This window comes from Seriola lalandi, unplaced genomic scaffold, assembly GCF_002814215.2.
Source record: "Seriola lalandi dorsalis isolate HSWRI2012SDOR001 ecotype SW California unplaced genomic scaffold, Sedor1 jcf7180002054949, whole genome shotgun sequence".
Classification (NCBI taxonomy): Eukaryota; Metazoa; Chordata; class Actinopteri; order Carangiformes; family Carangidae; genus Seriola; species Seriola lalandi.
The window spans coordinates 2,154,316-2,169,827 of NW_019525500.1; the positions used below are offsets into that span (position 1 = coordinate 2,154,316).

Consider the following 15,512-nt stretch of genomic DNA (forward strand, 5'->3'; position numbering starts at 1 on the left):
CCCACAATGGAATATCCTATAATCAAGATTTTAAAAGGATTGTGGGGAAAGGGGAATCGCAGAAGTCCTATTGAGAACAAGGTAGCCAGATGCAAGCTCAGAAAATAAAGATATATAAAAAATAAATCATGTGTATGTATATGTATCTTAAGGGAATTTAGTGTTTGTGTGGATCTTGCATGCAACCTTTTTTGGCATAGTGTCCGACTGATTTGCCACACCTGCATTAAGCACTGACCACCCTATTGTTAATGTGCAGCCTGTTGTTCTCCCCTGTCTTTGCACATACGATCAGGTTCCGCAGCATGCTTGTAGTTACTTTATCAACATGCATAAGATGCCACACCTCAAACAAAGCATGTTCTTTTACAGCTTTGCTAGGTCATAACAAGTTCCCCAGCTTGATCAGGTAAGAGTTTCAGTTTTTAACTTTTAAGTTTTAAAAGTGAAATGACAGCTTTATCTTACTGCTGTAGAAGTTAATGATAAGATCCAGCAAATTTGTTATATACATTAACAGACTAACCCTGCACGAAAATAGAGGCCAGAAATACAAAAGAAGATTGATTTTAATCTGCGGCTCCTCCAGCCCACATGTCGATACTGAACCCCAAATTGCACATGATGTATCATGTGAGTGTGTATTTTTGTGTGATTTTTGTGCGCTTTATGCGTTAAAAAGTGCTGTATGAGTCAATGGGTAAATGTGACCTGTAGTGTAAAGTACTTTGAGTGGTCAATAAGACTAGAAGGTCCATTTACAATCTACCAAAACTAACATTAGGTAGACAAAACTGTTGTGATTCTAATGCTTATCTATGCAAATTTACTAACGGAAGTTCACCAAGACAAATACAAACCCAAAGGCACAAAAAGTCATATAGACATTTGCAGCTGTTGTGGTGATTTGTGCTAGAGAACCATGAATGGGATATAAATGGGTGTAGTAGTTGGCTGAAGGCTCTGTACCCTAATAAAGTCACTATATTGTTAAAGCAGGAAGTTAACTTTTCATTAAGAGACAAACTTGTATTAGTAATTATCTTTAGGACATGACTGAATTTGATGTTCTATGAAATCAACAACGTGTGAATTCTCATTAACATGCAAATTATGCAATGAGGTGCTGCAAAATCTAATCAGATCATTGACTATTAGGGATGAATGTGTTGTAAGTTTTCTGTGAAGTGCTAAAGAAACAGGATTTGTGTGTGTTAACAGGTTCATTGTTTTCTCTCTGTGGTAAAGTTCACTAAGCAATGGCATCATATCCCTTGACAAACTGGAAGACCGGCCTCTTTGACTGCTGTGACGACATAAACTCTTGTAAGAATGAACTCCACAACTAATTTTAAATTATATTTCATATTACATTTTCGAATTCTTTTCCAGTTATATAAAGAAACTCAGTTTGTAAGCCACTATATAACAACTCTTGTTTTTCAGGTTGCTATGGTTTCTGGTGCTGCCCTTGCCTTGCCTGCACAGTTTCAGGAAGGTTTGGAGAGAACCGTTGTCTCCCATTATGTGACATATGCAGCCCTGCCATAACATCAGCCTTTGGGTTACCTTGCTGTGCGCCCCCTGCCGCCTTGTCTCTGAGGGTTGGCATTCGGCACAGATATGGTATCGAGGTATTGGAATAATAGAATTCCCATTGATAGATAGAATAGAAGAAAAATTAAAAGGATAGATTCCCATTTTTCCAGTTTTATCAAAAACTGATCCAGATATACCCATACGTGCCTCTGTAATTGTTCTCCCCTGTCCATACCGGCAGTGGAGAGCATCCCTCCATAAAGCAGTTTCAGTGGAAGTAATGGGGGACAAAATTTATGGTCATTGTTCTATGAAAAATATAATTAATATAAGGCGAATATAGACAAACCAAGTCAGGGTTGTTTCAAAAAAAAAAATGTGGACCTATCCCTTTAATTGTTCTCTGTAGACATTGAAGCTTTCTGATTATTACTAAACATAACTGGACTTTAAATAATAACTGTGGGATATCATTTGCTTGTGCTTTGTTTTTCTGCAGGGTACTCTGTGTAAGGACATCACAACTTCCTGTTTCTGTATGTGGTGCTCCTGGTGCCAGATGCATCGTGAGTTAAAAGATCGCAAGAAAAACTCCCCTGTCGTCATCAACATGCAGCCCCAGTGATGATGGCTCCTGTGAACCCAGTTGCCGTGGCTTCATACTGAGCTTTGCGGCTTCTCAGCGGCCTGTTCTGTCTTGTGAAGGAAATTGTATTTAGCTCAGATCAATTATCTGTGGTGTGACTATGTTGTGGTGATTCACTGTAAAAGCTGATCATTATTTGACTAGGTGTGGGGCTGAGAGGGAGAATACAAAAGTCAGAGGCATAGTTTGTATGAATGATGTGATTGTTTTGCATGGTGTCCTCATGCTGAGTGTCAGTAGACATGATCAGTTCTTCTTGCATTAAAAACAGAAATGACTCATCTGCCTTAATAAAGATGAGCCACTGTTGTAAACTGAGTTCAGAAGAAACAATTGTTCCTTTGAATGTGAAAGAGAGCATGAGAGAACAGTGTAAACACTGTTTACATGTATGTTGAAGAAATTACATCATAACATTGTGTGACTGAGTGTATCCGGTGGCTTTCTGAAGGATGACATTCTGTCTCTCTTTTTTGTGTGCTTTGTGATGGTACCTCTGCGGCACTCATGCTTCTCCCCTGAGAGGGATTACTTGGTGTCTAGTGCTTATGTGGCTATTACAGATCAGAGTTTTCCTGTGTTTTTTAATCAGATGATTGATACATTGATTGAAAAAATAAACTGCAGATCTGTAAACAATGAAGTGAATCACTGGTTGCAGCTCTAATGTGAAATACAGGCAACATAATACAATGCAACACAATATTCACTTGAATTTTTACTTTGTTGATATGTGTAACTTGACTTTTTACAACATATTTGAAATACAACAGTATCAAGTAGCACAATGGTTTAGGGTTGCAACTATTGATCATACCAAACCTAAAGATAATGACTTCACTAAAATCATCATAAGGATAAATTCATCATCACAACAGCTGCAGATTATTTTTTCCATCATGTTACAGGTTATTATGCTCTAGCAGGGCTTGGATTTTTATTAAACCTGTATCAAGGCCCGGGGCCGCATCTTACACCCGGGGCAAAGCGCAACAAGTGTCTTTGCTATAAAAATAATGTGGGCACTGGACGGGAAAATGACAACTGCGTCGGTCTGAAACTAGCTAAGTGCGCTTCAGATGTTTAGAGAAGTTGAGTCGAGTTTACATTATAGGCTCATTTATACATTAGAGTCCAGCCCTCAGAAGGTCGTACTTTGTGGCATATTGTGGCATAACACTGCCATGCGTCATGGATGTCTCTTGGACATAAATGAGGCTCTGCAAAGGAGCTTTCTTTCTTACTACCTGGTAAATCCGCCAGTGTTTCCCATTCATCACCCGGACTAACTTTGTCCCAACAGTTTCATGATGAACCGAACATTTATTGACACTTCTCATGATATAGCATATAAGATGTCTAACGTTGTGATTTGTGTTGTTATTGCGGTAGTAGAGTTGTGTGCGCAGCGCAATGATTCGCTCAGCCCTTCCCTCGCAGGGCGCACAGAGCTGCTGCTTGCCTGTGCCACAAGTGGTGCGCACTGGACAGTCACTATATATAATCATCTCACCACAAATAGATATTAATTCCGTGTGAAAACACTGAGCCATTTTAAGAGCAATCCGCGCTTGGCTTTTAAAGGGAATGAGTGATGGCACTCTGATTGATTTATTGGATATCAAGCGCAAAACACTCCCAGGTATAATTAAGAGACTGAGCACAACCCCGTTGAACTACGCGCCTGGCACAGAAACCGTCTTTCCGCCGTTGACAGCAAAATTGGATGTGGACACACCCTAAATACACTTGCGCTATGAGCTTTATATGCGTTTTGGACTGGTAAAATAGAGCACCCTGACTTTTATGTGATTAGATGTTTTTAACATAATTTTTTATTTTATCTTTATTACACCATGTGAATATTAAAGGGTAACACGTTACTGCACAACACTCTTCCATCAATGATAACAAGAGACCCAGATATCCATGGTGAGACCATGTTGCTCCTGTAAACTGGCAGGAGAAGAGTTTTGTGTTCACAAGGTCTTAACTGTCATCAAATGTCAGAAACTAAGTCACACCGATGAAAACCTCCAAGCTTAAAGGATGTTCTTGTCGCAACCTGTTGACTTTATTGGTCAAGTTCTTGTCATCAGAAGTTAAATAGGGAAACACAACATGCATAGCTTTGTGAACGCCTGCTACAGTGTCTTTTCTGATACTATCACTTGGATGGACCCACAATCAAAAATTTTCTAACTTCCTGCACAGGAACTTTAAGGACCAGCATACACCTGAGTGCACCTATGGTTTTTTACCACAGCATGAGAGGCAGCTGGAAACATGATCCCTTTACTTGCTTGTTTGGATGAATAAATCAAAAGGAAGATAAAATGGCTTTGTTTGGACAATGACTTCTTTTGACCTTTGTATTCTTTGGCCTTTTGATTTTTATACTGGATTAAATTTGTTTGAAAGGCAAATAGCCACCACAAAAGACAAATTTACAACAAAAAGTTCTGTGAAGTAGGATTTACAAGACAATTGACTTTGTATTTTTAGAATGTACTTTTGATTTCATTTTCTCTCTGGAAATAGATTCAGGTTTTGCAGCATTGTTTGTACTTGACATACCAACAGGTCACTCATATGCAAGGCATATCCTTTCATTCTTTCACAGCATCCCGAGGTTCCAAGAACGTGTGCAGTTAATTCAGGTAAGACTACTTACATCTTTATCCTAACAGTGAATGAAATCTGAGAGAAAAGAGAGCTATGCCGACCACAGACAACATTTAGTGATTTTACAGAAGCTGTTGACAATATACACTAACCTCACCAGGAAAACAGCTGCTAGGTTGCATACTATGCAACCTAGCAGCTAAGGGACTTACCAGTGTTAATGGAATATGCTTGTATGAGGATATAATTGGGATGAAGGGATTCTAACCATCCACTGTATAATGAATGCAGAAAACAGATGTATCTAAAGGAATCTGGTTACCTGTCTGCAGTGCAAATCTGGTGCACTACATTCTTTTGGTTTATTATTTTGAGTCCTGTAAAATACAGTAACATTAATGTTTTTTATATTCTATAGTTTTAAAAAGACATAGTAACTCATGTTATTTCTCTGCCAGTTATGTGTTTGTTTGTTTGTTTGGTGAGTTTTGTGATGAAAAATGCTACAAATCCTCACATTTGAGAAGCTGTAACCATTAAACATTTTTCCATTTTTTTCATGTAAATTGATGATTGCAAAATGATTTCCAGTTCATTTTCTGTCAACTGACAAATTGATTAATAGACTAATGGTTTCAGTTTTACTTGTATTTTACAGTTCTGTAGTTTAATCTTTAACCAAACATAATGTTTTTCAGCTCTTCATATGTTTAATCTGGAAAGTCTTAATCCATAGAGTAATTTGCAATTCCAGCTGTCACATGAATGTAGTGAACTAGAAGCATCAAGTAAGAAAATCAAGTACTTATTATCTGATATGTTGTAAGTCTGTGCATCCTATTGAGAGCTTCAGTGAATAACAGGGAGGAGTTGTTTGCGCTTTGCCTGTTATACTGCAGGTCTTAAAGTGTTGAGGCTAAACAAAGTGTATTAAATCAACACATGATTGCTGTGGGTGAAGGTAACAGCTAACAAGAAACTGTCAAACAGGAGGCTGTTGTAGTGCTCTCATTTCCTGATAAATATCATCTCACCATTTTACACATAAACAGAAAAGGAAAAAGCCGCAATCTAGTACAAAAATATATGCTTTTACATGGATTTAAATCAAGGCGGTGAAAGGTCTGGATCTCATGAGCCAGTTTTGCAAAAAAAGGTGCTCCAAAGGTGTTACAAGATAAGGATCCTGTTATGTTATCGATTTACCAGTTTCTGAGTTGTTTTTTTTTATCCTCTATGTAGGTTCATTATTCAGTCTGTGGCTGAAGTTCAACATACAATGGCAATATCAATACAGCAGACAGAATGGAACAGTGGACTCTGTGACTGCTTCGAGAACACTAGCACTTGTAAGGATCAATATCACAAACTGTTCATTTCTGGATTAAATTCAATACTAAATCATTTGAGAGAGTTGGACTCACTCTGTTGCTAAACCTCTGTGTGTGTTTTTTAGGCTGCTATGGTTTCTGGTGCTGCCCTTGCCTTGCCTGCACAGTTTCGGAAAGATTTGGAGAGAATCGCTGTCTCCCGTTATGTGACGTGTGCAGCCCTGCTGTGATGACAGCCTGTGGGATACCTATTTTTGTTCCCCCTGCATCTGTGGCTCTACGGGCGTCCCTTAGAAACAGATACAATATCAAGGTATGATGCATGTAAAGCTGCACAGTGAATTCCACGTGAAGCGTTGAGTAAAAGTGAAGCAATGTTCGATTTCAAACTTTATGTATTTCTATACTTTGGTCTCCGCAGGGTTCTATCTGCAAGGACATCATAGCTTCCTGCTTCTGTGTGTCGTGTGTCTGGTGTCAGATGCATCGTGAACTAAAAGCTCGCAAGAAAAACACTATCACTGTCAATGTGCAGCCTGCTCCAGTGATAATGGCTCCTGTAAACGCAGCTCCTACTGTTGTTAGTGGGCAACAACGGGTCATACTGTACTGATTTGTCTTAAGACAGAATTTTTATTTAGCTCGGGTTCTGCTGCTGTTTCTAGCTGTGATGTAATCATTTTGAAATGTTTCCTGTAGCAACACAATATGCTGAATTCTTTTGTGTTTCTTAACAGTAATCACACACATAAGACTAATTACAGTAATTAAACATATCAATGATTCTATAATATGATTCATTATAGGTAATTATAGTAATTTCATCCCAGTTAAAATAAATAAAATAAATCTTACATTAATAGTGCAATATTTGGTGTCAATTCAATCAGACCAATACGAGTTCTCTTAAACATCCAATGGCATCATTGCATGGCATCATCCAGGCCTCATTTGTGAGTTCTTATCCTAAATATATTACTTTTTTTGTTAGGCTTACTTGTACGAGTGTTTCAAGTCAGACACACCAAACTCTCTTGTCTCATTTCAACCTGATGAGTGACATCTTTTCATGAGGTGTGCCTTTATGAGATGTTATCATTTCTCAATAAATTGTCAAGCCATGATGATGATGATGATTTGGTGAAGATAATATTAACTTTGCATCAAGCTTGTGTTAGATATACATTTTATTTTAGTTCATTTTGGTTTTATATATATAAGCTCAAAATTCATTCAGGTTAAAGCATTATGATTTCAGGTCAAAGTGAGATGTTTTCCCACTGATGGCAAAGACAAACTGTACGTGACTGGTACAACAAACCTAAACCGCTCTTGCATTTTGGTCATACCTAAGAGAAAAGTCAAAGTATAAGGAAACTAAAGGAAATCACTAACATGTGTCGTTCTTTTGTTGAGCCCAATTTCTTTTTTACGACTATGTAAAATGCCTGTGTATTACAGGCAAGTCTGATGATGGCAGGTGAACCCTCTTTCTGGGGTAAAACAAACCTACTTGGTTTGTCACAAAAAGACACGACTTGGCAAGAGCATCTTATTGATTAGTTTATGAAATTACACTGACAACACAGATCTTGACACAGACATAGCTTTAGGAAGCTTATGCCATGCTGGGTGGTTTATTGTAATGAACTGTAGCAAATCACCAGTACAGGAAACCACACTGACCTGACCAAGCTAGAAAAGCTGCTTTCTGAACACTGACTGCGGCGTCCAAACTCATAAGATGACTATTAACTCTGAAAGAAGTGACGCGCATTAGTCATCGGTACGGTATGTTAAGTATCATTATTGTTCCTGGTAGAAGTCACAAAACTTCCTTGCCAAAAAGCAAAAAGTAGTCACACCTCTCACTTTCGCTTTCCATTCAGTCCTTTGTCAACCATGTCTGAGGAAATTCATTTAAATATTAAATTCAAATTATGACAAAGATGAATTTAAGATTAAGTTGCTTTTCTTGTTGACCAACTCTGAGATATGTAGCACCAGACAAAGGGACAAACTGCACTGTTTAGGAAGAGATTCACTAGTATTTTAAATGTAAAAAAAAAAATTGTCTTTTTTGATGTTTTATGTTTTATCTCTGAACAGACACAAAGAACCCACATGAAGAACCCATTTATTTTGTATTCATTTTGTTGTCACACTGTGTGCCAAGCTCTTTGGCACAGGATAAATATTTGCCCTGGCGTCTTTTTCAAAGACAAAGTCAGTCTTTAGGGGTAGAAATGAGAATCGTGTATTATGTATTAAAAATCCAAGATTTGAAGGCCGTCATTTATTTTTACAATCCTTGTATTGTTTTTCCTGCTAAAAACTGCTTCCTGAAAGCTGAGCCATTTACCAGAACAATGAAGCTGGGGCTGCCTGCCTTAACAAAACACCTGTAATCAGAACAAAACAGACAGCAAATCAACATTAAGAGTGTGATGTAAGCTAATGTACCGAAACTGTAACACAAAGGCACAATTACAGATAATACAGGGAACAGACTGACTACTTAGCCTAAATAACAACATGGCCACCTTTTTAAACTCAGGCATCACTAAAAGACCAATTTGGGTTTTAATAATAACTACAATAATCAAGATATTAAGGCATTATGAACACAGAGGCAGTAGAAAACGACCCAAAGTTGCGTAAGTGCTAAACAAATAGTAATAAATTCAGGCCTTTAGGTTGCTTTGCTTTAATAGGGTAAAACTGGGTATTGGACAGCTGCCAGCTAATTAAAATTAAGCACTCATAGTGGCCATGGTATCAATGAAAATGAAAACACACTTAATGGAAACACCTCTTTATCTCAATGGGTTTACCTTTTATGCTGCAGCACTTTTAAAAGTGGCGTTTGTGGGTTTACTTGGTAGAGGGTCTCCTTCTCTTCATCCTCAAAGTAGAGCTAGCAAGTGAGGAAAGGACAAATGTGGTTAATTAGGAAATAAATAAATAAGATATTTTTAAAAACGCTCAAAAATCGCTCAAATATTATTTATTGACATAACTTCACTGTTTTTGGTAATGTAATATAATCCTTGTTTGACAGTTGCACTCTTGACTATTTATTACTTGTAATTATCAGAAACCAGTAGTTGAATTGTTTATCTACATAATATAAAAGATAACTGTAACTGAATTTACTGATTAATGTATTCAGTTCATCAGAATCTAGAAATAATGTAGTCCTGCTATGGTTTGTAAGAAAAAATAAGTTTATGAATGCACAAGAAAACAACAATGAATTATTCCTGACATTTTTCATGGTAACAAGCCACAAGGAAAAAATAAATTTAAAAAAATTATATTCTGTGAGTGACAGAACTACTCAATGATGCTAAACATACAAACCTGCAGATTTTGTGGGTGGTATTTTCGGTCTGAGTCCCAAGGTGGGAGTTCTTCTCCAAACATGACTGCCAGGTGGTCCACGAAACTAGACAAGTCAAGACAAATGGAAAGATAAATGACTCATTTTCTGTGATTTAATAAAAATAAACTCCTCACTTATTAATGTTGTATTTAAACAAGTATTTTATAGAAAATTCAGTTTTATTTTATTCCTGTATTAAGGACACTAAACTAAGGATTTCTAAGCATTAAGGAAAGGCTATGTAACTTTTTCAGAGATCCCTGTGGCCACACATTTTACCAGTTCAGTCTTCCTCCTGTGCATCTGTGTGTGTGTGTGTGTGTGTGTGTGTGTGTGTGTGTGGGTGTGTGTGTGTGTGTCTGTGTGTGTGTCTGTTCTGTAAGTGCATGTGATGACGTTGCTCCCTGAAGTTGTGTGTGTCCTCTCTGAACAGAAAGACAAACTCAGCTGGCAGTGTAGAAGGAGTAAAACGGGTTTTTATAACAGGTTTACCCATGTTTTCAAAATAAAAAAAACGTATTAGCTTATACCCGCTAATTTTGATGTAAAAAAGGTATGTGTTATCACCACTAACAATTCCTGCCAATCCAATCCATGTATTATGGATACAGAACACTCAGGTAGATCTTGTTTATGTAAAAAGCAGAGAAACACTCCCTACCAAAACACAGTCTAGACTAGAAAAACAGAACAAGCGGAGCTTACCAGTTGCTCTCACAGAAAGCCGAGATGAAATCACTCTGTTGGTGTTCAGGATACAGGAAGAGAACAGGCCAGTGCAGAGAGCCCTGCTCGTCCAAGAAGACTCGAGCCCCTGTGGCCTCCTGGGAGCTGAGGCCATCCAGGCTCAGCTGTGAAATCGCTGCAGAGGAGCCTTCATCCTCATCCTCATTGTCTGATCCACACTGACGAGGCTTTGCAGGCTGAAGAAGCTTGATACCTCGTTCCTGTGTAAAGCACAAAAAAATGTGTCTGATAATCACTGCAGAAAAACAGGCCCAGGCTCTGCAGTCGGGTCTTACATCGTGATTACACAGAGACAGAATTAGTGTCAGATTTGACTGAGTGTTTCAGGTATCATTATTTTCAAATACAAATGTCCTGAATGAATTATAATGTTTGCTTGTGATCACTCCTTGTGTGTTATTATGGCAATCAACATGTAATCATCAAAGTTTGGTTCTGAGCCATTCTACTTAGTGGGGAAATAGGCTGTAAAGACTTGGCTGAATAGGTGCCTCTGTTATTTTTGTAAATAATTCACATTCTTGCAGTTAGTAGAAGTAGGAGCAAAAGGGTTGACAAAGATCAAGATTAGAGTTGTATTTCCCTCTCAGTTTGAAATAGGATGCCTACCTTTATAGCAGCCAGAATAGCTTCTTTCTCACCGTGCAACTTTTTTTCTTTGGCCTTGGCTTTCCTGGCATCTCTCTCTGCAGCTCTCTAAGGAACAAAACATTAACGGGGCTTAGTTTGTGCATGTCTGAAATTAGTGTTAAAATAATACAGAAAATAATACACATTGCCCACAATGCAATACACCCTCCCTTTAAGGCCTTCAGCTCAAAGTCAGGTGAACTCAGTAGTGACTGTACCTTGTGTTTATCTGCAGCAGCTCTGAGCTCCTGCAGTTTCTTGTCGGTGGGATGTGCTTTAAGGCCATCGTCACACCACTGGATGGCCTCTGAGAAGTTACGCAGCTCTATACAACACTGGGCTCCTGCATAAACACATGCAATGTATTTACATTCACATATTTAAACATGGCTATATTCTTACATTATTGTATGACTGCTATGCAGTGTGAGAGGAGTGACTAATATGGTTAAATTCCTCTGTCGTGGTATAACTTTACACTATATAACTGTATAAAACTCCACTGATACATATTGCACTAAGAAAGAATGAATTATAAATCTCAACTTTTAAGCTGACATGGAGAAAAGCTCAGTGCTCAGAAACCAGCAATTTTAACATAGAAAAATTCAATATTGACATAAAACAAAATAAAACTTCTCAGTGATGCCACAACGATCTAATTCACCCAAAGACACTAAAAAGAAAACTGCAAGGATATAAATGAAACTGCAAAAACTCTGTAAACAAACTTGTATCATCCAACAGTATAGATTATTGTATTGCCAGAACATACACTATTCAGTTAATTATTTAATAATGGTAAACCATATTGTTCAATAACAAGTCTAATACCCTGCCTCACCTGAAATCACCTGTCATCCTATTAACCATGTATCAGGAATATTATATAACCCCACCCTTGTGTCTGAAAAGCCCTTAACCTCTAAACCACTGAGAACAAAAACCACTTCGCATTGAAGAATGGACTCTTCAAACCTTATGTTATTTTATTTGGTTAAAATTATAGCAATTATTTGGTTTGCCTTTTTATTGTTACATGGCTTTTGAATGTTCTTTTGTATTATGTTTCATTAGATTCCTATGTTTAATACTCTGAAAGTGAATAAAGAGATCGTGGATGCATACATGAAGTAAGTGGAAGTAAGGTCAGCTTGATTTACTTTAGTTTATTATTGTTAGTGCTGACATTTGAAGTTGATATTTAATTGTACTTAATTTGTATTTATGTATTTTAATATCTCATGTACAGGAAAGATTATCCATCCATCCATCCATTAACCATCAACCTAAGCATCTTGAATTGTGACAAATAAAATTGTTGGAACAGCTTCTGGATCCTGTGTTTAAATGAGCACTACACATCAGAAGTTCGGTGAGCAAACACCACCACCTTCACTGTAGTTTTTTCACATATATATTACTTTTAATGCAAGGTATTGGAACATAAGAAAATGATTTTATTAATTTACTTAAGTTATTATGATTCTATGAATTGTTTAACTGCGTATACTTCGTATTGTTCTATTTTCTTCTTATGATAAATATTAATTACGAAACATATTGCCATTGTTATGTACATGGTGGAGACTATTACAGATGAAAAACCTGTATGTACTGTATGTATGATACACACCTCTGATCATGGCTTTGAGGTGATCAGGTTTGATCTTCCTTGCTGCAGCAGCATCATTCAGTGCAGAGCGCATGTTACCTGTGTCAAATTAAGCAAGACACATAGGCTTTGTTTTTTACATGGAAAATAAATGTCAATTTTTGTGAGCAATATGTATAACAATCCACATCCCTGGTGCTAGCAAGGCATGTATGTCCTACAAATCTGTATGGCATGTAAATAAGAAATCCCAACCCAGATAAAAGTGTGCTGCAGCCCGGTTGGTGAGAAGAACAGTGCTGAGCTCCTGGTCTCCACATTTCTTCTTCAGACCTGCTGTGTAGGACTGTATGGCCTTTTGGTAGTTCTTCTCTTTGAAAAACGCATTCCCCTCATTTTTCAGGCTCTGTGCCTGCTCTGGAGGAGGAATAAACTCAATCATTAACAGTTTCTAAAATTTAGAGAGACGACACACAACAGGCGTTTCATAAGCGGAAGGAGCTTAAAGCTGTGGTCTGCTTACCCTCCGGGGGCCTGTCTTCATCGTGGATAATGGCCTGGAGACAAGCTAGCTCGGGGTATTTTTGTGGGTCAATCTCCTCAGGTGCTGTTTTCATGAACATGGGTATTTTATTAAACTCCTGGGTGAGACAGAAACAGAGAAGTCACTGTGGATGAACAGAAACGTTGCCTCTTAGCTCGCTGGCTAATGACAACAACGACATGGAGGTTGTAACATTTCATTTAACATAGAAATAACTTTCTGGCTAACATTGACAGCCGATAGTTTCTACTTATCAACGTTACCTCTTCCCAGCTGTCTTCACTGAAGCCATGTTTATATCTCTGGGTCTTGAATTTGTCCATGAATTCGTCCATGCCGTCATCGCTGTCACTTTGCAACGCTGAAGACGCCATTTTCTGTTGTTTGCCCTTTTTTGTTGTTGTTTACAAATCTTAAATAAAGTACGACACATTACATGTAACAACGTTTCTTATTATACAAGTTATCCAGCTCCTTGTTTACGCATGGGCACAACCGGTGCTACACAGATAGCGACCCGAGCAGAAACAGAGTACTTTTACATTGGTTCCACTTCCTTCAGGACCAGAGAGAATGACTATAAAATATTGTGTTTAAACCGAGAGGGAGGAAAAATAACTGAATACGTTTACCATAGTATGGTTAAGTACAATTTAAAGGCAAGCGTAATAACTATAGATACTAGACTGGTTCGCATGTAGGATTTTTCCGTACAAAACGTGTAATTAATTCAAGAAATATGATGACTTGTTACAGATTCAACTGCTCAACAGAATATAACGCAGTTGAAATTAACTGACCGGCAACATTTGAATAAGGATAAAAATTTAAAACGTGACGAACATGATGAGCTGAGCTCTTTAAATTTTAATGATTGTATATACGTTAGAGTCTGAATACGGGACTTTTTCTTACAATGTCGCATTTTCATATGTCAGAACTTTTGTCCCCGGCTGGAGCTGTCACCATCTCTAACAGTGAACTGTGGATCCGGTTGTATATAAATACAGTCTATGAGGCCGGTAGTATATTGTGACATCACATTTGGATGTTGTCAGTCCAGCAATGAAGGCTAACTTGGGCTGCCTCTGTAACTTGTTTTACAAATAGTAGATGGGAAATCTGTAAGAAAAAAATTCAGTCAGAATATATATATATATATTTTTTTTTGCTTTAAACCCATTAGGAAGAGTAGAGAAGACTGTATAGGAAAGAGAGTGAAGCAGATAGAGGATGAAAGAAATTAATACAGAGCCTGCCAATTTATTATTTTAAACAATAAAATACAAAATGAGGCAAGCAACAAGAATCTGTTAACCAAGGTATAAGGGTAACCTGAGTATATCTACTAATAGTGTGGTAATTTTAGTTTTTGCTTTTCCTTGACTTCCATGATATGATTGTATTTACAGCATTTACCAAATACCAGCATTGAGTTGTATTATGGCAGCATTTCTATGTTCAGATGCAAATGCATATTAAAACACAATATCAAATGGTCATCATTTCGGTTCATATCTGGTGGTTTATGTTTTTATTGGTATGTGAAACATGAAAGGCCACAAAACCGTAAAACTGTGACATTCTTACATCACAGAAACAGAGCATAATTCCATATCCTAAGGTCCATTACAAAGCTTTTGTTGTGACAGTAAGTTAATTCCAATCAGCAATGTCAAAACATTTGTAAATTCTGGTTTTAAAACTTTGTAAACCAAAATACAGAACCAGGAAAAAGGCCTCCCAGTCCCCTTGCTGACACAAGACAAAACTTTAAAATAACATACAAGACTTTTATCCTCCCACCACCTCACTCATAGAATCACACATATTTTGCTTGCTTACAGACAAGCACTTATTTCCACATTCAGAGTTGTGATGCAATTCATACAGTTTCCACTCTTCCGAGTAGATCCAACAGTCCATCTTGACCGAGAAACATCGTTTCACCTGTCTGCTGACAGATCACCTCAAACCTGGGTGTTTCCTCTAAAGCGCCCTGCCCTACTACAATAACATATGGGTAGCCCAGTCTGCTGGCGTCCTTCAGTCTCTTTCCAATGGTCATCTGTGTACGGTCATCAAGAACCACTTCACCTCTCAAACCAGGCAGAGTCTCTCCCAAAGTGTGAACCAGGTTGTCAGCTAAGACTGCCACCTCATCCATTTTACTGCCCTTCTTTGGCGGTAAAACACAAACCTGGTAGGGGGCGAGAAGCCCTGGCCAGCGGATCCCCTTCTCTGTTGACATCACCTCAATGGCTGCAGCAAGAATACGGGTTACTCCAAGACCATAGCAGCCCATTTCAGCAACACTAGGCTTGTTCTGAACATTGCTGAAGGTGGCATTGAAAACTTGAGAGTACTTTTTCCCCAGGTAAAAGGTGTGGCCGACCTCTATGCCCCTCGACTCTACCAGCGTGCCTGTCTTACACTGTGGGCAGTCAGTT

General features: G+C 38.0%; 3 protein-coding genes and 1 pseudogene across 5 annotated transcripts in view; 2 read left to right on the top strand and 2 right to left on the bottom strand.

The window, feature by feature from the left end:
* Positions 1–520: 520 nt before the first annotated feature.
* On the top strand, positions 521–2,503 carry LOC111645384 (cornifelin-like; annotated as a pseudogene). Its single transcript, XR_015436316.1, has 4 exons — positions 521–633; positions 1,222–1,326; positions 1,447–1,634; positions 2,039–2,503. The product of XR_015436316.1 is annotated as a cornifelin-like (transcript).
* A 490-nt stretch (positions 2,504–2,993) lies between these two features.
* On the top strand, positions 2,994–7,001 carry LOC147817502 (cornifelin-like). 2 transcript variants are annotated; one of them, XM_087170486.1, is made up of 4 exons: positions 2,994–4,845; positions 6,053–6,159; positions 6,267–6,454; positions 6,563–7,001. In XM_087170486.1, exons 2-4 carry the CDS (start codon positions 6,090–6,092, stop codon positions 6,752–6,754), a joined length of 450 nt encoding a protein of 149 aa, XP_087026612.1. In that variant the 5' UTR covers positions 2,994–4,845; positions 6,053–6,089; the 3' UTR covers positions 6,755–7,001. The 2 variants fall into 2 exon arrangements, with proteins under 2 accessions (XP_087026612.1, XP_087026611.1); XM_087170485.1 differs by lacking the exon at positions 2,994–4,845 and adding an exon at positions 4,924–5,199.
* A 1,260-nt stretch (positions 7,002–8,261) lies between these two features.
* Positions 8,262–13,586, bottom strand: ttc4 (tetratricopeptide repeat domain 4). The gene is made up of 10 exons (XM_023394589.2): positions 13,326–13,586; positions 13,042–13,159; positions 12,774–12,935; positions 12,540–12,617; positions 11,122–11,246; positions 10,883–10,969; positions 10,232–10,473; positions 9,505–9,589; positions 8,976–9,058; positions 8,262–8,543 (listed from the first exon to the last, which is right to left on the bottom strand). Exons 1-10 carry the CDS (start codon positions 13,434–13,436, stop codon positions 8,444–8,446), a joined length of 1,191 nt encoding a protein of 396 aa, XP_023250357.1. The 5' UTR covers positions 13,437–13,586; the 3' UTR covers positions 8,262–8,443.
* A 993-nt stretch (positions 13,587–14,579) lies between these two features.
* Positions 14,580–15,512, bottom strand: part of pars2 (prolyl-tRNA synthetase 2, mitochondrial) — a 3,206-nt gene continuing 2,273 nt past the window's right edge. The window contains exon 4 of the mRNA XM_023394527.2: positions 14,580–15,507. Within this exon, the coding sequence (XP_023250295.1) occupies positions 14,948–15,507 (560 nt within the window). The 3' untranslated portion in view covers positions 14,580–14,947. The remainder of the gene's footprint in view (positions 15,508–15,512) is intronic.